This window comes from Mytilus californianus, unplaced genomic scaffold, assembly GCF_021869535.1.
Source record: "Mytilus californianus isolate M0D057914Y unplaced genomic scaffold, xbMytCali1.0.p SCAF_4, whole genome shotgun sequence".
Classification (NCBI taxonomy): domain Eukaryota; kingdom Metazoa; phylum Mollusca; class Bivalvia; order Mytilida; family Mytilidae; genus Mytilus; species Mytilus californianus.
In genome coordinates this window covers 78,014,021-78,037,827 of record NW_026262690.1, presented here as the reverse complement: position 1 = coordinate 78,037,827, position 23,807 = coordinate 78,014,021, and the positions used below count along the sequence as shown (strand labels likewise).

Here is a 23,807-nt window from a genome sequence, read left to right as displayed (position 1 = left end):
CAACGAACCCTTACTACTCAGATCAACGGACTTTTTTCCATATAACTATATACAGTTATGAATCAACGAACAGAGTTCTCGATTAACTGAATGACATCATTGTACTTGTTTACATTTTTTACAGATTTCTCATTAAATATCCATCCTTCTCGTTAAATAAAGAGCATTTTCTTGAGAAAAAATCTAATGGTCACAAAGAACAAAACCTTCCTTCTTGATTTTAAACACAAACTTAAAAATTTAAATCTATCTTCGTTTTCTATAATATTTGCTTTGTAAATACCTATGGTGTTATATACAATAAATCGATCTCAATAAATGACTTCAAACAAATAAATATAGAATAAACCAATTCAGAAGAGATTTTTTTTCAATAACTCAGAGTTAGGTTAAAGTTTTGGAGGCCCTTGTTAGGGAACTTGAAAGATAAATTTTGTTTATGATTAAACATCAAATAAGATAAGTCGAATTATCACATAGGTGAATGCATTAGAATTGATTATGAAGTAATAACTCAATTAACTTAATTCAAAATTATAAAACTAGAAAATTACCTTTTGTAAATTCTGCACGTTTTAAAATCCGTTATAGAAGAACATAACTTCTTTCGATATTAATTCAGATAACATACGAACAGACTAAATGTTGTGCACATCTTCCAGTAGTGTTTAAAACATGGCACAAGTACCGATTAAAAGCTGTGAAATTTTTGCTGTAGCTCGAAACGATGATTATTGTGAGGAATGTCAACAACTTTTCTGTAATACTTGTAAGGCGTTGCATTTACGTTCACACATCAGTCGGAGTCATACGTTCAGAGGGACAACGGTCAATATTAAACGGACCCATAAAAGACAAGATATAAAGAACGATGTAAGCCAGTCCTCTCCTATCGTGAAACAAACACCAGTCATGTGTAAGTTACACAAAAACGAACTCATCTATTACTGTGAGGACTGCGAAGAAGCTGCTTGCAACATGTGTGTCGTACAAGACCACAGAGGACATGACATGTGCGAAATTATAGCTTTTATAACGGCAACTGCTAGTCCATCGTCAGAAACAATGAAACAATTTTCCATGGAAATCTCACAAATGAACAATTACATTCAGAGACTTGAATCGCACTTGAAAACTTTCAATTCGGATATAGAAAACTTATGCAAGGATATCAACAAAAATGGAAATGACTTTAAAGATTTGATAGACAAAGTTGTGAAAATGATTGTAACAGATTTAAAGTCAATTAAGATAAAGGAAAATGCTAGAAAAGCGAGTCGATCAATGAATTACAAACATATGTTAAGAACAGCAATGCCACGAAAGCTGCAGTCATAGGAATAAAACGGAACGCATCTGCACTTCCGATTTTGAAGCAAATGTTAATGCAAATGGATGCGTTCGATCGTCCATACCAACAAGATACTGGTGAATTAAGTAATGACTTGAGAAAGCCAAATATAACTGATGCGGAAGACTTAATTGGAACAGTTCAATATTACACTTGATGGAGATGGAAGTTTTGACTCATGCAAATGTACAAATGAATTTCAGTCACTTTATGTTCAAAGTCTGATTACATTCAACAAGTCTTCACTAACATAAGTAAAAGTGTGTGTATGTGTGTAAGAGGGAGGTAATATATAAGTCCTCTAATGACAGTGCAATTTATTTTGCAGATGTAATTGAAACCTGTTGCAATGTGATACATTCTTTTCTATAGAAACAGAATACACAAAGGTGCAAATCATAACAATAAAATGAAAAATACAGACAACACTAGGGCTATAAAAGACAAACCGACAAAAACAGTTTGCAAAACACTTTGTAGACAACCAATGATTAAGCGACAAAAATCCGGTAAATAATGGGGATTCACTCAAGTTAACTGAACAAGTTAATAAGTCTTGCTCTATAAGTAACATCCGTCACGCTTAAGTTAATGAAATTTATTTAGTCTTATTTTCATTTTATATCACTACTCTCAGTGGATTGCTTGTCTCCGAAAATTTTATCAGCTAATGATCAGTAATCAGTGATTTGTAACTGACATAACTTATATCACAATTTGGAGCTACCCCCAAGCTATAAAACCAGGTGTAATCCATCATTTTCTTTGTAAAAATACCTGTTCCAAGTCCCGAATAGGTAAGTTGTTTTCTACTTGCGTAGTTGGTTGATTAAGTGCGACGTTTGATTTTGTCAGTTTTAATGGACTTCACCCTTTTTTGAATTGACCTTTGAGTTATATTTGATGCACTTTTTTTATCATGCGATTATAAAGTTAACCCTTGATATATTCCGTTTTTATTGATGACAGACCGATAACACCAAGGCTAAAAAAAACGAAAAGCGATCAAAAGACAAAATCAGTCTGTAAAGTACAATACATAAAACTAAGACACGAACGATACCAAAACCCGGGGTGATCGCAGGTGCTCCGGTAGGATTAGCAGATCCTGGTCTATATGTGACATCCGCCATGTGATCAAAGCCCTGAATCGGCAGGCATCATTTGCTTTAAAATGAATTTGGTTATCAAGTTTTGCTGCTGATATATAACATGTATAAGTAATCCAGAAAGCGCTTCAAATGTATAAAGTGTTAGTTCCATTTTTAATCATCGCAAGAAGTCGTTGCCCTTTGATGAATATGTTTAACAAATATAAGTATTTCTTTCTATACATTTGAAAGCTAGTTAGAAAGATGAAAGAACCGCTGATAGCAAAAACAATTTAAATGTGAGCTATTGTTTACTTATAATACCCCATCTATAAGTATTCGGAAAACAGGAAGTTGATAATCGAGGTATGTTAAAACACATCACACACTTAAAGCATACTAACATCATTTTTGATGTTGCTCTGATTCCTCGTAAATTGAAAAAGGTTCATACATTGTCATTTCCTGAAATCATATACATTTGAAATCCTGTCCCTTTTCCCCCAAATGTGGCCTACCGAATTAAACTTATCACCAGGTAAGTGCTTACATGAGCAACACGACGGGTGCAATATGTGAAGTAGGATCTGCTTACCCTTCTGCAGCACCTCATTATGCTCACTATTTAGTTTTCTATGGTGTGTTTTGCATACTGTTGTTTGTCTTTTTCTGTTTAAGCCAAAGCGTTGTTAGTTTATTTTCGGCTTATGAGTTTGAATATGTCTTTCGCCTCTCATTTATAAGTATTTGGTAAACTAAAATTTGATAAGCAATGAATTAACAAATGCATTACAAGGTAGATCATGTTCACAAGAATAGCCAACATGGACAAGGACTTGAACTATGCATTAAGAAGACATATTCTTTAGGAATTTTTAGAATTTTTAAGAAGGTTTTAAAACAAACATGTATATGACCCTTTTGTGATAGTAAGTTTATGTGAATAAACGTTGCAGGCGTAATTAGGAAAGTCTCAATTATTTCAAGAGAAAATGTTGTCTTAATATCTGAAGATATTTATAAGAGTTATATGGAGTTTTGCTGTCAGAATTTAAACTCGGCCAAACACAGTTTCATTAAAGGGGAAGAACACATCTGGAATAAGAGGGGATAGTTTGTTTTGAAATAAAAATTTCTTGCCGGTCAAGTATATGGGGAAAAAACGAAAATAGAAAAAAAACAAGAAATGATAACGGCTTTGACATATATATATTTCATTTTCTTTTCCCTTTTTTTTTATTCATTTTGACATATCAAATAAAGGTAAATTGAAGATATCTTATATTTGCCAACGAAAATACAGTGTACATCAAAGGGACCACAGTTTATACAAGACTTCTAATAGTTCGACCTCCTAAAAGTTAGTGAATGCATGATAAGTTTAAAAAATTAGTGATAACGAGTTTCTTAACTGTTGTAAAAGCAGTAGTCATCTGAAATATTTGTTGTTAAAGCTTTACCGAACTGTACCTTTAATATGATTTGCATAATATGGGATTCTTTTCTATGATAGGTTAAAAGCGCTTCCTATATAGATTTTTTGTTGAACAAAAAAATATCAACCGAAGTCGTATCGGTTTGTTATCCGCATATAAAAAGAGGTAGATATGCTTTCTAGTCTCTATTTTGGTCGGTCCGTTCGTTCGTCCGACCCTGTCAGGTTCAAGTTTTGGTTTAAGATACTTTACTATAAAGTCATGGTCACATCAATTTTGAATTTTTTTTTGCTGTTTCTGTATTGGAAAAAAGATCAGTATCCAGTACAATTTAATCATAAAAAATATTTTGTCATCTTATAAATTCAGCACTTTAAACATTATATAGTTTTAATCGAAAATTTTACATATTTTTATATTAATTTTAGTATGTTTGAAAAACTGAATTGTCAAGTGTTGTAGGCCAAATTAATCTGACAAACCGGATTACATCTAGCAAATGGATAAGTAAACATAAATAATGTTGAAAGGCTGATTTACTGCTAAGGAGAAATTTTTATTATTTGCAAAAGTGGAAATTATATGTTCATCTGTGTTTGATTTGATTTTTTAATATTTTATACTTAGTACTTATCTGCTTTCTTTAATTCTAAACTAAACATTCAGTGGTGCCTCTGCACAATATTATTAATAAAAGCTTTATCACTGAAATTACATTCTGACATATAAGAAGAAGAACTGCGTGTTAAGACCATCGTATCACACCATCCATATTTTCAGAACCTTCAAACTAAATATACGTATTACTTTGTACCTAGTAGACAATATTGAACCAGGTATGTTCATATAGGTTGACCAAATCATTATTTTACATCACTAAAACAGAAATTTATTAACATTTATTAAAAATTATTTATGTATTTGAAATAGACGATTTAATGATTGAAAGACAAATTTAGGAACGTTTTTCAAGGATTTGATGTTCTTTCTTTTCAAAATTTCACCTATTTTGAAAGAATTCGATCAGAAATATTTCAGAAAATAAAAGTGGCATATGCATTAATTTTTCCGATGTTCAGTTAAATTTCAACGACCCAAAGTTTCAAGCAAAATTTTAACAAAAAATCTGTGACATAGTCCAATTACTGTAACGTTACCGTGAGTGTTTATTTAACTAAAGCTACGTTTGTATATGAAAAAAAGAAATGCAGCGTATATGTCAATGCGACAGCAATGCGAAAACAATGTAAATAACCAAGAGACACACAGAGGGCAACGTACAGTCTTCAATTATAGACAGTTTTCTTTACAATATGTCTTGCTATAAATTGTTTCAAATCTATAATCGATGTAAATAACTGGATAATGTAACAAAACTAACCAAAGATATTTTAGATTTATCAACACACAATTCTTCAAATATCTAGAAGAATAACTGTGCTTATTCAGTAGGCTTTGGCCTATTTCAATAGCAATTGCTCAAACAGTTTACCAAATTGCAGTTTGAATTCTTCTCCCACAAACTGATATATTGGTAAAATATTTTAACAAACTGCTTCAGTGAATGGTTGTGAGTTGAAGAGAGTGCAGTGAAGTATGCAGTAATACTAGTTATTCAAAATCCCAACCGTTCTTTTTTTTAGTATAGATGAAAAATTAACAAAGAAATATATAAAATTATTAGAACATACTAAAAATTAGTATCAAAAATGTATATGCTAATTATCTAAGCATAATTTTAACTTTTGACACTTTATTATTTATTATCAGACAAATGCTGCATATAAATATACATATATATAAAAAGGTATGGGCTTTTTGTTGTTTATTTGTTGTTGCTTTGATTGTATTTTGTATGTTGTGTCTTGTGTACTATTGTTTGTCTGTCTTTTTCTTTTTTAGCCATGGCGTTGTCAGTTTATTTTCGATCTATGAGTTTGAATGTCCCTCTGGTATCTTTCGTCCCCCCTTTGTAACTTATGTTTTTTTTCTTGTAATAAGTATACTTATGTTATAAATATATATATATATCTTCAGCATAATAGAGGAAGTAAAGAGAAATCAAACAATCAAACAACTTAATAACAAAATTATACCGTATTTAAAATGTGGTCAGGTTTGGCTAGCTATAAAACTCAGTTTAACCCATTATTTTCAGAAAATGTATTTACCAAGTCAGACATATGACAGTTGTTTTCTATTTGTTCTGTTCTTAAGTCGAGCATTTGATTTTGTAAGTTTTTAGGGACTTTCCCTTTTTGAATTTACCTTGGAGTTCAATGTTTGTGTTAAAATATTTTTCAGTTACTGCAAGTAAGCTCGACTTTTTATTTAATTCTTTAAACGATAAAAACAAATTGTTAAATTACTGGAGTTTAACCAAATTATTTCTGACACTCAATGGTGGGACACATTGTTTTGTGGTAACTAGAGACCAAAAGGATTGCTAACCTTTGTAAGGGAATATACTTGAAGAAAAAAAATGTTGATATGCACATTTTAACTTTATTTAACGCCTTATTCATTCACAATCAAATCATAACTTGTTAGATTGGAGCTATAATTTTAGGGCCCTATTGGTCATGTAGCTCTTCACATGTTTCTGGTTCTTATACATCCTTGACTTTCATATATTTAAATTTGAGCGTTCCTGATAAAGGAAAAGCCTTTAGAAATCATTAGAAATGGTTTGACAACGGTATATTACGACCAAAAAAATATTCAAACAAAAAAATACCATTTGCTTTTATCTTATTTGCCAGTTGTGATCTAGAAGATGATAACATTGCAAAGTGTATTCGGTTGTTCCAAATAATATTAATGGAGCTTAAAGGTTTTTACGCTACATGTACAGGATTTTACATACATTCATCTATGCCATTGACAGGTGTTTTACTACAGTCTGTGTTTGTTTTGTTATGTTGTTTTTTTAATCTTATTGTTAGGAATAAGTCATTTTAATTTGATTTATTGATAAGGCAAATGTTTTAAGATTTATTAGTATAAATTGCATCATATATTGAATAAAATAATAAAGTAAGATAACAAATTCTCATAAATATACAAAAATGTGGCGATCATTATATTAAACAACTTTTATAGAACAGCGAATCAACTCACACTGTATACTAAGACAGTTCAACCTTCATTTGTATTACCGGTATCACAAACAAGACATCGATCTTTGTAGTTTTGGTTTAAACAAAAGTGTCAGTCTATTCATTGAACTTTGATCATAATGTTCTATTGGTTCTTTTAGAAGAAACGCGTCAGGTAGCTCATCTTCCTTTCTAAACAAAACGGGAATAACTCTTCCATGTTTATCCTCCTCCTGTAAGGATAACAGCAAGCACATGTCGACTATGTATTTAAACGTTTGCGATTTCTTGTAATTAGATAATAACACAAAAATATATTGTCTAGAAAAATACGGCCGTACGTCAAGTTTTCTCTTTCCTGGCAATCGCACCTCTTCTTGAAGCTCTATTTTGACCTCTGGCAATATTCTGTTCACTTCTTTAAGAAAATATTCTGCGTCATGGTAGTCTTCTTTATGTTCTGAATGGAGTACAACAGCTGTTCCACAATAACAACCAATACCTGTAAATATGTAAATGAAATGTAGTTGATCATTTGGTAAATAAATAATAAGTTATCAAGACTCAGCAGTTGCGTTCGGAAAGTTGTAAGCGCATTTATAACAAAAAAAAACTTTGAGTGAACCTACATGCTTTGATGGACAGAATTCATCTTTTTATAAGTTAGTTGATGAGATAAGTCAGTTGGGGTGATTTATTTTTTTTCATTTTATATTTCAGGACAATGCATCTTTTTTGAAAAAATAAGAACCCACAAAAGGATATAATTTAATTTCTTCTAATGAATGTTTCGTCCAAAAACACAAAATATTTTCATTCTATGCTACAAACTCAAACAATTGAAATTACTTTGAGGTATATCTTCTAATTCAAGTTCTGTAACACCCATCCTCCAATCTACTCCCAGATCATTCAAACGGTCTTTCATCTTTTTTCTCCTTCTTCTATTCCTAAATATATTAGAAAAGTTAAGTAGGTCAGATATGAATATAACATTTCTAAATATTGCTGAGGCTGCACTATCCTAAAGCAAAGTTGACATTATACGACGTTGGCTGTTATTTTACGACTTTTTTGTTGATTGTTAAGAATAATTTGATTTATATGTTGTCAAAATGTTTGTACATTTTTACTTCCCCTTCTCCGCGTCACCGTTGATTGAGGTCTTCAATAAAGGCAACAGTAGTATACCTCTGTTCGAAACTCATAAATCGATAGAGATAAAAACAAATCCGGGTTACAAACTAAAACTGAGGGAAACGCATCAAATATAAGAGGAGAACAACGACACAACAAAAACACAACATTAAAATGTAACACACACAGAAACGAACTATAATATAACAATGGCCATTTTCCTGACTACAAGTCCACCGAGAATACATTCCGACTGAAATGCAGTATTTTGTTTTGTTTCGTTTTACACTACTATTCCCCATGCGCAACTGAAAGATCACTACATCGTCTCATTAAACAGAGCTTTTTCTACAAAAATTGGAAACGCAGATACAAACTCTTTGTTTCAGGTAACGAAAAATCTTATTTTGTGAGGCTTCACACTGATTCCCACAACAAATACACCGTCAAGTTGATATGTTCAAAATGCTTTAGTTTTTTAAACATATTTGTTGAGTTTGTTGCATTGACATTTCAGCAGACAACCGTTATTCAAATGGGTAATAACAGTGCAGAACTTCTGACCGACTTATTTTTGTACTAATATGAAGCTGAATTCATACAAGGAAAGGCATCTTGCAAAGTTCTTTATTTCACCTCCAGATATACTGATGATATTTCATCACTCAATAATCCACAATTTTCAGTATATTTGTGATTTTCCTTTTTTTTTATATCCCATATGTCCTAGTGAACTTAAGACTAATGATACGATATTGACACGTATAGATGACTCAAAACTAGCATCTGTGGCAACCGTAATGATTTCAACTTTCCAATTGCCAACTTCCCGTTTCTCAGCAATTACATACCCTCTGAGACATTGAATGGCGTTTACATATCGAAGTTAATACGTAACGCTTGGGCATCTTCACAACAAATGGACTTCATTAACAGGTGTTCCTTGCAAAAAAATACTCTAAGAGAGTTATAAGGAAGAATGACGGAAATCAACACTGCATAAGTTTTACAGTCATTATCACGATTTGGTTGACCGATACGATGTAAAGTTGTCTCAACTCACTAGCGACATATTTTTCGCAGTTTACGATATTATGATGCCTGTAAAGTAGTCTTATCTGTGATTTAACCGATTGTGTCTTATTTCCGTTCATGACATTTTGACTGAGTGTGAATTCGCTTGGCGGGTGATGCATGCATAACAGGAGACGTTTACCCTGTCGACAAACCTGTTCTCGCTCCTTTCAAACTTCAAAAGTGTAATTCAGTTTTTGTTTGTCTCATACTAATCGATTTACGAGATTTGAATATCGGTAGATTACTGTAGCCTTGATTTAAATGATACCATTATTTGTATATTTTCAGTTCATTAAACGTGATTGTGCTTTCTAAGTCTAAAGCAAAATAACAAAAATATCGAACTCCGAAGAAAATTCAAAACGGAAAGTCCCTAATCAAATGGCAAAATCAAAAGTTCAAACACATCAAACGAATGGAAAACAACTGTCATATATGAAAAAAAGTTAATCTTAAACTGGTTTGGCTATCCTGTTAGGGCCATTTGGTTTTTATGATATCAGACGTTTTACATTTTGACTTTTCAATTCAAAGTCTACCAAACTTGACTGACTTAATATATTATATACCTGTTTCTCATCAAAACACATACAGTTTCATATAACTTTCTTGCTTTGGGTTTCACATCGGATAGTTGTTTTGCCAACAAGATAACTTCACTGATTTTTTTCAGTGAATGTGGTTTGTAAGATTGTCTATGTTGACGATGTTCTCCATTACCTACTGGTACAACAATTTTATTTGAATTGAAATAATTGTGATCGAGTGGCGGTGAAAATGTTGAACGGGATTCCGGTTCCGGGTCCTTTTCACAAACTATTAAGGGAAAGTCTACTGGTTTTCGTGTGTATTCCATTTTGGCGGCTTCATTTGTTTCTGTTTTTGAAAGTTTTGGACAGATTCCTGCAACTTCATCTGAAAACTGATTGATTGTTTCAAACACAGGGTCTGGTTTAAACAACAGGGTATCATTCCTGGTAGTTTCCTTGTTAACACAAGCAATTGTTCCTAAACCACAACTATATTTAGTTACATTTCTTATGCTAACCACTGGTCGATCTTCATTATTTGACTGGTTTGGCATCAAAACATTAGATTTCTTATCCCATTTTTTTAAAGTGGAAAAAACTGCAGAATTGTGGAATGTTTCTTTGTCCTTTGAACTTCTTCCATTATATGCTTTAATATTATTTTTTTCTGTAAACTCCTGTTGAACGTTCGGTAGTAAATTTTCAACAACACATTTTATGATACCATATTCTGCATTTCTATTTACAGTCTCTAATCTACAATAAGAATGAACCTTAGAACATAGCGGTATGTAACAGACATTAGACGTTGTGACAAACATTAGGCTTTTGCGTACATAGTTTTCTTAAGGACAGATTTTTCGTGATAGAAACAAAACATATAAAATAAATCAAAACCACAAAATACTCTTTTGTAAGAAATTCAAAACGGAATACATGATTTTGTATTAATAAGTGTGTGCTAATATATTGGCAATGAAATCACACTAAATGACGGTTTTCTATTTGTTTTCAAAGATAATGCAAGTGTCATTATTTAGACTATATGTTGAAGATTTCTATAGCCAGTTTCCTATCACAATTTATAGTAAAAAAAATTTCCTGTACTTTAAAAAGATATATAGGACAATTCTGTTTAACAAAAACTTACCCATACGAACGTATAGGAGGTTGTTTGTTCATTTGCCATTTACATCTGAGCTTATCATGTTCTCGGCTAGATTCTTCTGATTTGCACAAAGGCAGATGAAGTTTAGTCTGTAAAAATCAATATGTGTGCAGCAATATGCATGGATTTCATGTATAATTATTGCATGAATTCGATAATTACTTATTATTTAAAGATTCGAGAAAAACTTTTGTTTTTAAACGGTAAAAGAATTTACCAATCCAAGTGACAAAAAGAAATCCTTTATTAATCCATATTATACTGTTCCATCACTAAGGTATGCCAACAGTATATTTGTAGTTGATGCTCAGCTATGATGTTTACAGAAAGAGAGAGAGAGCTGCATGTAATGATGTCTTTCAATAACTTTAAATTACAAGCAGTTTTGAATTGCAGAACCATCGGTTTGCTGAGATTGTCGATCGGGTTCTCTTTACCACGTATAAGCATTTGAAAAAGTAAAATAACAAAAATATCGAACTCCAAGGGAAATTTAAAACGGAAAGACCCTTATTAAATATCAAAATCAAAAGCTGAAATACATAAAACGAATTGAAAACAACTGTCATATTCCTGATTTGGTACAGACACCACCTTATGTAGAAAATTGTTGATTAAACCTGGTTTAATAGCTAGCTAAACCTCTCACTCATATGACAGTAAGTACCATAAGTTATTTATTTTCAATTTTATTTTGAATATGTCCTAATCAGTTATTCTAAAGGCTATAAACACTCGTATCTAATAACAGTTTGTATTACTCGTTTATAGGCCGGGTATATTTTATGTGTTTACTAGTTAAGATAAACGCATAAAATATAGTTCGGGTATATTTTATGCGTTTATCTTAACTAGTAAAGTTTTTTAGTTACATACAAATAAAACTATTGATCAGGAATGTGTTGGAATTTGAAACATGCGGGTATAAAAATATAAGATTCTTGAAAAAGCAACATTAACGTTCCATTGATTTTGATACTCAAAAATTGAAGATAATGATAAGGAATAAGAAGAAAGATATGTAAAAAATTTACAAGGCTTGTTCAAATTAAATTCAATTTAAAAATGGTTGAGTAGTATTGATGTTAAACATTACATCTGATTAACAAAAGAAATATAATTTTAATGAATTATTGTTCATCCTTTTCATCTTATGTATCTATGAAAACGGAGTCTCTAGTATATGTTTTAGAGAACATTTTGACTTTGAATCTTTTATAATGCCTTTTAGAATTATATATATGGAATTTTCTTGACTGTTTGATTCTTCAATTTAAATTTTATGACCCAAGATATAATCATTTCCTGTGCGAATGTCTCCTTTCAATTCATTTAATTTGCATAAAGCATAAAGAAACAGTGTTCTTACCCTGGCATTTGCGACTTTCTGTCTACATTTAAGTCCATAAGTCTCAATTTGTTCTTCGTCTAAAAAATAAAGCCTAATACTAATACATTCCGGTATGGTATTCTAGATTTTTAATGGTATTAATACTATAGATATGTATATAAAAAGTATTACTTCTTCTAGATTGAGATGAAACGAAGACTTCAACACACAAATAACAAATAGCAAAAATACCGCACTCCAAGGAAATATTTTTCGGTATTATTTTTTTATTGACAAATGCTTTTTCTTAATGAGAGATTTAAAAATTCAAATAATTATGAAAGAAACCGTATGAAGACAAAATCGATAATATCAAGTAATGAGTAATCAAAGTTATAGTATAGATCCTTTCCTGGTAGAAGAAAGCATGTCTTGTACGTACCGAATAGACCATAAAAATCCAGTATTGTTTCATATATATTTTTGAATGAACCTGATTGAAAATATTTGCGATAGTCCTTATTTCTTTTGTGATAATAAAAAAATCACCTTTTGAAGTTCCAAACCACTGTTTTTCTTCTGGTGCATCAAATTTCTCCTTCACCTGTAAATTATACAATATTTCAATGCATATTTAAAATAGTACAGGGATATGCATTGATTTCAACTACCGCGGAGAGAAACATCTCTTTGGTACTGTCTTCGATCATTAAATTTCAAGTATTACTAGAAAAAAATTTTTAAAAAAAATATATAAATAGCATATGTTGGTCAAAACTTTTATTGTTTCACAAACATACAGATTTATTGATGAAGTATTTTTCAAATGGACAAATTTAATCGAAAGTTGGACATTCCATATGGCTCTCACAGGTTATATCGTTTAAATGAAGTTCGCTGTTAACAAATCAAAATGTTGAAAATAGTTGTTTTATACTGAAAGCCATTTATATTAGAAGTTTGGTAAAGCAAAAAAAAATAGAGAATACGTTTATGAGTTCGTTTGAGAAAATTAAACAAATTTTAAGCCGAAAAAAAAAGAATACGTTTAGGCCACACCAAATCAAATTCTAGTTCTTCGGACTCTTTCCTTTGAAAAAGGGTAGCGAGAGAGCGAAATTTTTTCATTTGTTTTTTTTTTTCTGAAAATTGATTTTTGGCAGACGAAGAAATTTTTTACTAGCGAGCGATATTATTTTTGAAATATTTAAAAAAAAATCTGTGAAAAGAATTTTAAGCAAGCGAGCGATTAGAAATTTACATAGTTTCGGTGCTTTATATTTTATATATCTCACATCCTAGTTCTTATATTAACCTTCTTTGCTTCTCTATTTGTTCTCTAACATCCAGTTTAATCTTTTCAAAACATTTCCAAGTATAAAATGGTTAACTTGTAGCAAAACCTACAACTTTGTGTAGTCTAATCAAATAAATATGATCCTGCTGAACATGAAAAAGTGCAACAGCTTTGAACAGGCATGCGTCCGTGTTTAATGTAAATTATAATTGATGCATTGTATGTTACTTTAAATAAAGTATACAAAGCATAAATGCATGTATAAAGCTTGTATATACATCCAAAAATATTTCTGTATATTAACAAGCTGAACATTAATAAAGGACTGACCATACAAAACCACACCAATTTATACCATTCAAATGAACCCATAAGATGCTATATACTAACTAAACGAAAGGAACATTTCAATACATTCCACTTAAGTCACTGCTTTCCTGTAGAATTTAATGATAATCAAATTTACATACCGGGTATATATACATGAATATATGCATGTGGACATTGCTCTGTGTTGAAGGCCATACCGTGAAGTAGTTGCAAACCTCAAAAAATGTGACGTTACTTTTTGTGGCGTTGATCCATTCGTGTTACAGACACACACTTCGTAATTCTATTAAGCTGTTTTGTGTACTATCCTAAATTATTTTAGTTATTATGTGGTTAACATGTCGAAATGTACTATTATAATATTTATTTATGTATTTCTCTGTCTTTGGTGTTTTTGCATTTATTTGTACTCTGTTCCCGTCATGTAATGTTGTCATGTTAGCGGTATATTTAACATTGCCATAAAGTGCGGAGGTTTGGCTAGCCACAAAACCAGGTTCAACCCACCATTTTTTCTTAAAATGTCCTGTACCATGTCAGGAATATGGCAGTTGTTATTTAATATATCGTTTCTATGAATGTTGCATTGTTGTTTGTTTTTTGTTGCACTTCTGTGTTCTGTTATTTCGTTGTTTTCCTCTTAAAGTTGATGTGTTTCCCTCGGTTTAACTTTGTAACCGGGATTTGTTTTCTCTCAATCGATTTATGACTTTTAGATGGCGGTATACTACTGTTGCCTTTATTTAGGGGTCAGCTGAAGCCAGCCTCTGGTGCTGGATTTTCCTGCTTTGTTGAAGACCCATTGGTGGTCTTGGGCTGTTTTCCCTGTTTTCTGCTCTTTGTTCAGTTGTTGTCTCTTTGACACATTCCCCTTTCCATTTTCCATTTTATTTTAATATTACTTTGTAATGATACAAGCATATATAAATAAATTTCAAAATTTTAAAGGAAAAACCTTTATTCTAAAAAAAAAAAAAAAAGATCAATAAAATAGTTTCGGTTGAGGTGCCATTTCAATTCATGTATCATCAGCTTTGGGATTCTCTTTTATTCTTATGCATGTTTTATCATGTATATTGTCACAATTTAATTTTTTCAGTTCGGTGATGTCGTTGCTTTATCGTTTGATCTTGATAGGTATACAGTGAATCATTCAAGGATATTACTACACCAAACGTGATTCTAGTAATTCGCTTAGTTGGACACCCCTCACTGTGACACTGAAAGTTTTAGCTGGTTCTTCTGCTGTTTAAATCTTGGTGAAAATACCCAGTTGTAGTAGGTTCAATCTTTAATTGTATTGGTATGAAGCAGAATTTTAATGTGTCTGGTTTTGTTTGCAGTCTCAGGAAATGTTGGCCATATAAATGCATGTTTTTGGTTGTCCTAGATGTTTTTTTTTCTCCGTTGAGTTGATCAGATCATCATAAACAGATGGTAAGTTGGCTTGATCGTGTATGCCTTTGCAGAAGAGGATAAATCTGTTTTGGGTTCGACGATCTTTTAGAGATGGTAGTTGCAGCTGGTCATAAAATTGCTGTCATATTTCCTGGGTCGTAATAATTTGTAGTTTAGTGTTATGCAGGAAGCACTTCCAACAAATCGGTAAAAGAATTGCCCAAATCACAAATTCTACTGATGTGTTTGCCTGCGTTACCACTGTAACTACCAATATTCCACTCCTGTCTTACGTTAAGAATGATTATCATACTAAATTTACAACGTTGTGAATGTTAGATCTAGATCGTTTTTAATGTCAATTTCTATGTCTGTATGGCGTTACTTTCAAACGCACAACTGATCAAAATTGTTGCTTCATAAATTTAGAGGCGGACGCGCGCGGCTCCGTACTGGACGCGGGTTCTTAAAAAAAGTACTTTTTTCTGATCGACCTTTCACAACACGCGGGAAATCCGACGAACGAGGTATTAATTTGGCGTGGCCTCATGCGTTTGTTTGAAAAAAAAATAAACAAATTTTGGGCAGAGACAGAATCAAGATTTCTTTAATTTTGCGTTGATGTTCTTAGACATGTTTTCACTGTTTCAAAAAATTTATTAGAAATAACCAGTACTCTACCAAAATTTTGCATGGGTGCACTTCGATGATAGATTTTAGAACAGCATGATTTCACCGAAATTTAGCATGGGTACACTTCGATGATCGGCAATTTTATTTCTTTTGAGATTGTAAGAGCGATCATTCTTTGATAAGGTAGTATGTATAATAGTTGTGGTTTTTGTTATCTATTGTATTGTAATATAAGAGTAAGTACTTATTCTGTACTGGTATTTATTTGATGTTCTTTTTTTATCGAGATTAAGAGAAAAAAAGGTTAAGGTAGATGGGGTGTCTAAATTATAATCCATAGAATTTTTTGATAATTTGCCAAAATGTAGTTTATATCATGCTTTTTTCAAAAAAATAATAAAAAGAATGGGTCACGGGCCTTATTTTCACGCTACAGGTTGTGCAAAATTGACAGATTTTGTATAGATTATGCATGGAAAACCCAATTTTCTGCCATAAAATGAAAACTACACCATAGAATTTTGAGATAAAATATGAGAAGATAGGGTTAATAGTATGCTTTCATATAAGAAAAAGAAAAAATGGGGTCACCGGACCCGTTTTCTTGCTACATAATAAAATAGGTAAATTCCTAACACATTCTATTGTAAAAGTAACATTATGTGAATTATCTGCCCTTACATTTGAGTTGCCTCCCCTTATGTGGCAAAGTTGGAAAAAATAGAATCAAACAAAAGTATTCTGTTTTTTTGTAAAATACAACCATAAATATGATAAAATATGTCATTTTCTATATTGAAATGAATATTCTTACACATGAATTACCACCTACTCTCAAAATTTGCACCTTTTATTATAAATCTAGACCGACTGTTTTCTGGTATTTCAAAATCCAAGATGGAGGAAGACACCCTATCTACCTTAAGTTATAAAAAAACTAGTTGAAGCCCGCCAATAAATACATATGCCTTGCACAAGTCAATAATATTGTGAGTCGTTATTCATCTCATGTCCTAATGTTTTTATCCATTTTGAGTATTGATGGGAGATCTTTGATATTTTTTATCTGGCGTTTAATCGCTTGACATATAGAATATACATCTCGTTTATTTTTTTTTAAGAAAACAAATCTAAATATCAATAGGTTTTCAATCGTTAGATGCTGTTTATTTACGCAAAACACCACATCTCTTTTAATTAACTGTTATCTGCGTTCAGTTCTTTATGTAGGTTCTCATAATGTTTTTTTTAATTTGCATGGTGATGCTTCTATATGTTAAACTTACTTGCTGTACATATTTCTTCAAATAAACCAGTTTTCTATGGCTTTCATTTATTTCTCTGTCTATCTGACTTATATTTTCCTCCAAGAATTCAAGTCTTTCCTCCCATTCTGAACAATGTATGCCTTCACACTGAAATTTGAAAAAAGACTTAAATCTATATTATGTCAGCAATCTATTGACCTGTACATTCTTCGACATATTTAAGTACTAATGTTTATCTTTTCTGTACATGTATCTATAATTTCTAACAAAATTATGTTGAACATTTTTTATTATTTCCTGTTCTCGCATTTCTAACGTTTCAGTATTGAGTTAAACTTGACTGAGTTATAAATCATATTGTCTTTTGTGATATCACCATCAACACTTACTGCGAGTTCGAGATCCAACAATGAATGTTTTATTGTTTCTATTTGTATGCCATTTCTATCTGCAAATAAAAAACACAGCAGTCAAATAAAACCCGTTTTTTATCATAAGTGGTCTTTCTCTGATTTCCCTGATGTACAAAAACCTTTTTAAAATATAAACAAGAAGCTGTCAAATGACAGCAAACCGGATTTTCCTACAGAGGTCGAACCCTGATTACAGTTGAGCAAGTATGGACACAACATTTAAGCTTAAAACAGATCTGAATTTGGATTGTGATTGAATATTCGACACAGCATAGGTTTGTGACACAAAATGAATGTGGTCAAAGAACTTAATTAAACAGTAACACACACAACAAAAAGAAAATACCACAGAACAACTGTGACATCTACCTTCAAAACACACAACTTTAAAAAAAAAATAGTTATAAAGAAGTTTTTGACAACTCCTGACTAAAATCATTTGAACAGATACAGTCATTGATAAACTTATAATTTACACCATTTCTGTTCAAGGGGAAATAACTCAAAATATAAACAAGAGACCAAATGACATAGAAATTACTTATTAATTACACCATTTCTGTTCAAAGGGAAATAACTCAAAATCATAATTAGAATCACTTTTGCTACTGAAAGGTCTACAACTCAACAACGAGAACAGCTAAAATCGTGAAAATTGAACTTGATCTTTATTTAGTTACAGGAAACAACATATCTAAATTTGAAAAGATTTCGTCAAAGCGTTTCCATGTTAATGAACGGACACTGTTTGGCAGCCGCCCGCCCGCCCGCCGTACATCCCCAAATCAATAACCGATTTTTCTTTTAAATAAGAAAATCCGGTTAAAAAGTATAAGAAGACTATTATTTAATGAATCATTTAGTTCGTTTAACATATAAGGAAAACCTAATAGCTTAATTTATGAAAGGGAAAAAACGGTTCAGGATAAACAATTTTGGAGCATTACTGTTGTACTTGAGGCATTTGTGCAATATTATACACACAGCAGTCATGAGTGATATATATTTTAAAAATAACATCCATAATGAATATTACCTTGTTTGGAACGTGTGTTAACTTCGTATATAATTTGGAATTTCTGCACCAAAAACTTCGGTTTCTTCAGGTATTCCTCCAAAGCAAAGGCTATGTCACAGCACTCGCCAAAATAGATGTCAAACTGTGATTCTGTTATATTTGTATTTTTTAAATGACATAACTCGTTTCTAATTCTGATCAGTGATGTTATATGTGTTTCAACATTGTTTTTCTCGTAAAAATGTCGAAGGAGTACCGCTATGACTGTTATGTCGAAAGGTCGGTATCCAGTTCTTGAAGCATTGAATATGAGTTCTTCTTCTCTTTGGGTAAATCGTCTCTTTAACTTTCTTTTAACTGCATGATAATAGTCTTCTATTTTAGAATTGGCAATAGAATGCTGTAAAAGTTCCCTGAGTAGCTCAGTCAACTCATCAAATATTATTTTGTTCAAAATAGGTAAATATGTATTGCACTCCAATAGTCTATAGTCCACTGAAGACGTTATAGGAAGCGGCATTTTCTCATGTTCAGGTTTCCTTGAGAAATCCAACAAATTCTAGATGAAATTACCTAAAATACATGATGAAAAAGTTTAAGTTGTTTATTTTGTTTGTTTTGTTTGTTGGTATTTATATCACTTTAAGATACATTGAGCTAAATCATGGCGGTCAGTTTTTATTGATTGAGGAAGCCGAAGTACCCGGAGAAAACCACAGACATTCAGTAGAAAATTGGGCAATCCTTGTCAATCAAAATCGGAGTCACACACACAATTTGCGTTTTTTAAATTTAATTTCAGATGTTTAGATTTACTAATGATGTTTTCCAATCTTTTTTATGGTAGTGTTTGTTCTGTTTTCGTCTTGTTGTTTGTTTAATTTTTTTTTCGTTTTGTTTTGGATGATATCTCAATACTCACTAACACATTCTTATACTTGTGTCAAGCTCCTTTGTTATAATGTATGTATCATTTTGTCAAACATTGCATAGCAGACTATAATTCTTTCGTTATATCTATCAGCAGCTTGATACAGTAATAATGGATCTTGAAACGTTTAAATTACATATCAAACAAGCATTCTGAGAGTATTGCATGGCAATACATAGTCCCCTACCGGTTAAAAGTTCATTGTACTGGACCAAAATGCAAACTTAATCTATATCTTGTCACGGAGTTAAACTATATAACAAATATCAAGTCAATATATTCAAGCATGACGAAAAAGGTGTGGAAAACTGATTATTTAAGGAATTTTCTAAGTCCAATGACTATTACTCTGCACAAAATCATCAGACCGGAACAAAATTCGAACTTGATCTGTAACTTGTCATGATAAAACTATATACCAATTATGAAATCAATATCTTCAAGCACGACGAAAAAAAGTGCGGAAAACTGATTAATTGAGTGAATTTTCTATCCCCACGGACCATAACTCTGCACAAAATCATCAGACCGGAACATAATTCGAACTTGATCTGTAAATTGTCATGATAAAACAATACACCAAATATCAAATCAATATCTTCAAGCACGAAGAAAAAAAAGTGTGGAAAACTGATTTGCCAGACTGACGGATGGACAGACAGACGGAGTGCAAACCTAAAGTCCCCTTCGACTTCGTCGGTAGGGGACTAATAAGGCAAATGAATGGCATTGTTTTCCTTCTATCGGCAACAACACTTTGAAATACACATACGCATGAAATTATTTAACTAGTTGTTTTTATTTTTTGCCATTAACTTTTCTGCCTGTATATCTTTACATAAGCGGTTCAGATTGAAATAGTTGCTAAATCCCATATGTTGCACTGAATTCGAAACGCTTGTCTAAAACTTCATTTAAAAAACAATATGACAAACGTTTCTTGGAAAATACATTTGATTGATTGATTGATTGATTGATTGATTGATTGATTGGTGTTAACGCCACTTTCAGCACTATTGTGCTATATCGCGTCGGTAAGTTTTATTGGTGGGGGAAGCCGGAGTGCTTGGAGAGAACCACCGACCTTTGGTAGGAAAACTGACAATACTAGTCCATTTGGATCGCAGTCGAGAGCACCTGCAACGAGCGGGATTAGAACTCAAAGCTCGGTAATGACAGGCTAGTGATACAGTAGTTCGTCTACTTAGACCACACGGCCACCGAGGCCCGAAAAGACATTTGAAAAACAGTTTAAAGACTATTGGGTTATATTGCCAAATTAATCACTGCTATACGTTAGAAAATACTTTTACATTTATACATTACGTGCATTGCATGTATGGTATATCGTTTTTTGCAAAATAGTTTAATATCTCCCTCTTACATCCAACTATCATAATTTTGCTTCAAATTTGAAGGATTATTTATTTTTACATATATATATTTCCTTTACCATTTCTGGTAAACGTTTAGTCCCCGAGAGTATCACGAGCCAAATAATCAATTCGTGCTGACTTGAAATGTCATTTATTTGTTCATTTAATCTACATTGTTTATCAAATGTTTTAATTATTCGAAACACTAACGTTCTTCTTCACGAAACGCGTGTCGGCATATACTTTTTCGATGCCAATAGTGGTTACCGATTCGGCCTTGGGTGTATCACTAACGCGGTAATAGCGCAGAAATGTCGAGGGTTAAATAATTTTGTGTAAATTTACTGTGTATCGAATGCGTAGTATATTCGAAAAGATCAGGTTGTCTAGCCCAGATATAGATAGACGACTAAGCCAGATTTGGCGCAACCGTTTTTGTGATTTCTGGTTTTCGAAGATCTTTAATTTCGTAATGATTTTTTCTTCTAACTCTTTTAAATGATTTGAGTGCACGGATGAGTCTTAATTGGACGAAAAGCGCATTTGGTGTACAAAAATTGTAACCCTAGTATATTTGAAAACTTTTTATCTACTCTCAAGAAAAATAGAGAGAATCAATTTCGAATTGTAATTTTTACAGTGCACAAGCTTAAGTAGGTGTCAACACCCAAAAATAAACTGCCTTATAACAACAAAGAGGTCATAGGAGATCATATATCAATATAGAAAAGTGACAAAAAAATAGCATGCATGCGAAAACATCACAATTCTACTAGTTGCCAATTCAGTATTATAATATTACACACACAAAAATGGAGAAAAACAAACACATTTATTTTAGGTTGTGTATATATTAATATAAAAGTTTAAAAATAACCATTTGGTTGAAATCATATGACTATCATTATGATTCATGTTAAACTTGTTACCTTTAAGATTTATTTACTTCTCCTGTTTTCGTATATTTTTCATCAATAAATTAACATCACAAATTATTATTGACACAGATAATTACATTATCCAAAATTAAAACAATAGTTTTTCCATCCGAGGTTTGTTGTGATAACTGGTGTGAAAGAAGGGTGACGACATCAATCCATACCCTTTAAATCGCCATCTTGGGATGATTTATATCTTGCAATAAAAATGTAAATTGTACCTGTGTGTTATCACAATAATAAATAACAAAGACAGAAAAGCGCACTTACATACACATCTAAGATGGCCTTAAATGATTCCAATGGTTTTACAATAATCCTGGGGAAAAACACGTCATGTGCATGTGGGCGGAATAAAACTTATTTAAAGTTCTTTTAAAAGCGCGAATTTCAAATAACTTAGATGATAAATATTATATACTATAGTTTCAATAATATGTTAAAGAATAGCAAACTGAAATACATATACAACATATATCATGCAGTTAATTCATTAGTCAATCCTTTAAGTTACTTTTAGTTTCGAAAATAGAACATGGCAAATATTTACATTTAATTTCATAAAAAATCATCTTTTTATGGTTGCTGCTTTTTTTATTGAAATATACTTGAAGAAATTTTTCACTGAAAGAAGAAGAAAATAGAGTGACTATAACTTTCTAGACATGCAGATCTAACAGCGTGATGACCTACATTTGAATTTGTTTGACCATGTTTCAACACAATTTGTGTTAAAACAGGTACATATTCTCATTAGACTGACATAAACGAACATCTGAAAATATCTCTTGAAAAAAACAAGGCCTATGTAGATACTACTTATATTTATTTTTTTAACAAATCCGCTAAACCACAAAGGAAAGTTAAAAAAACGGGGATCAGTCGCATTCGGTGATGTCCTAATAAATAAAAATAGGTATAAAATGTGACTACGACAATTATGACATATATCAGTGGTTATTTGTGACACTGATTATCCAGACAACCAAATCTTGATGAAAAAATTTCAACTGTACTTTTTGAAATCGTGATAGGAAACTAACGCCCTGGAACATGATTTCAATTGGGGGATAAGTATCTATGTAAATCACCCAAGTCAACCTGTTTCGCTATATAAATACATCTTTATTTTAGTTCTAAAATACCATCACAGGCAACTTGCAAAGTAGATTGCATCACAAAACACTAGCTTTACTTCTTCCGCTGTCTCCAAGATATAAACCAAAGGTTTTGAAAGAACCCTTGTGAAGTCCTAGGCAGACCATGCGATATACAGTAACATTTATAGAACTAAGGTAATCTAAATTTGCAGGTGTCGCCTCTTTTGTAAAGCAAGGTCAGGATATGTAGAGTTTCTAAATGCACTGACAACGTCAAACTCATTATCCAAGCACTGAGTTCGCCTCTACAGTATTCCGATTCCTTCATATTGTGATAAAACATAATTTAGGTAGTACACCGTTGTTCTGTTATTCTAATAAGTTAAAGTATAAAACAGAAAAAAATTTAGTGAAAAAATGGGAATCGCATGAATTTCAAATATATTCAAGGATACTACAGTTTACCGATAACTCCATTAAGAAGGTACAAGTATATGTAAGCATAAAAACTGAGAGCATCGCATGAACTCCAAAACGGAGAACTTAGAACTTTTAGAATTTTATTAAATAAACTCAGACACCGTAACTGCGCTACAGGAGCATCAATTATACATAATACATTATAATTATAATTACAGATGACAGGATTAGTATAAATTATCTAACTTATAAAACTATACAACTTCGTACTACGGTGATACATATATATATTATCACGTATAATTTTCAAAAGATAATACACAAGTTCATACTTTAATGATTTATGCCTTGAGTGCACTCGATTCTGTTCTTGTACATAACAACCAAGTGTTAAATAGAGTGCAGTGTTATTGTAATGTGATTAATTATAGTATCCTCTACTATATTATGAAGTAAGTGAATCTAGC

General features: G+C 31.7%; 1 protein-coding gene across 2 annotated transcripts; it reads right to left on the bottom strand.

Moving 5' to 3' along the window:
• Positions 1–6,859: 6,859 nt before the first annotated feature.
• Positions 6,860–22,159, bottom strand: LOC127698732 (uncharacterized). Of its 2 annotated transcripts, none has more exons than XM_052202373.1 (10): positions 22,091–22,159; positions 18,594–19,148; positions 17,534–17,592; positions 17,163–17,291; positions 12,768–12,822; positions 12,258–12,316; positions 10,871–10,977; positions 9,760–10,476; positions 7,826–7,926; positions 6,860–7,478 (listed from the first exon to the last, which is right to left on the bottom strand). In XM_052202373.1, the coding sequence occupies exons 2-10, from the start codon at positions 19,093–19,095 to the stop codon at positions 7,042–7,044; spliced, it is 2,166 nt and encodes a 721-aa protein (XP_052058333.1). In that variant the 5' UTR covers positions 19,096–19,148; positions 22,091–22,159; the 3' UTR covers positions 6,860–7,041. The 2 variants fall into 2 exon arrangements, with proteins under 2 accessions (XP_052058333.1, XP_052058334.1); XM_052202374.1 differs by lacking the exon at positions 22,091–22,159 and adding an exon at positions 21,812–22,032.
• Between the last annotated feature and the right edge of the window lie 1,648 nt (positions 22,160–23,807).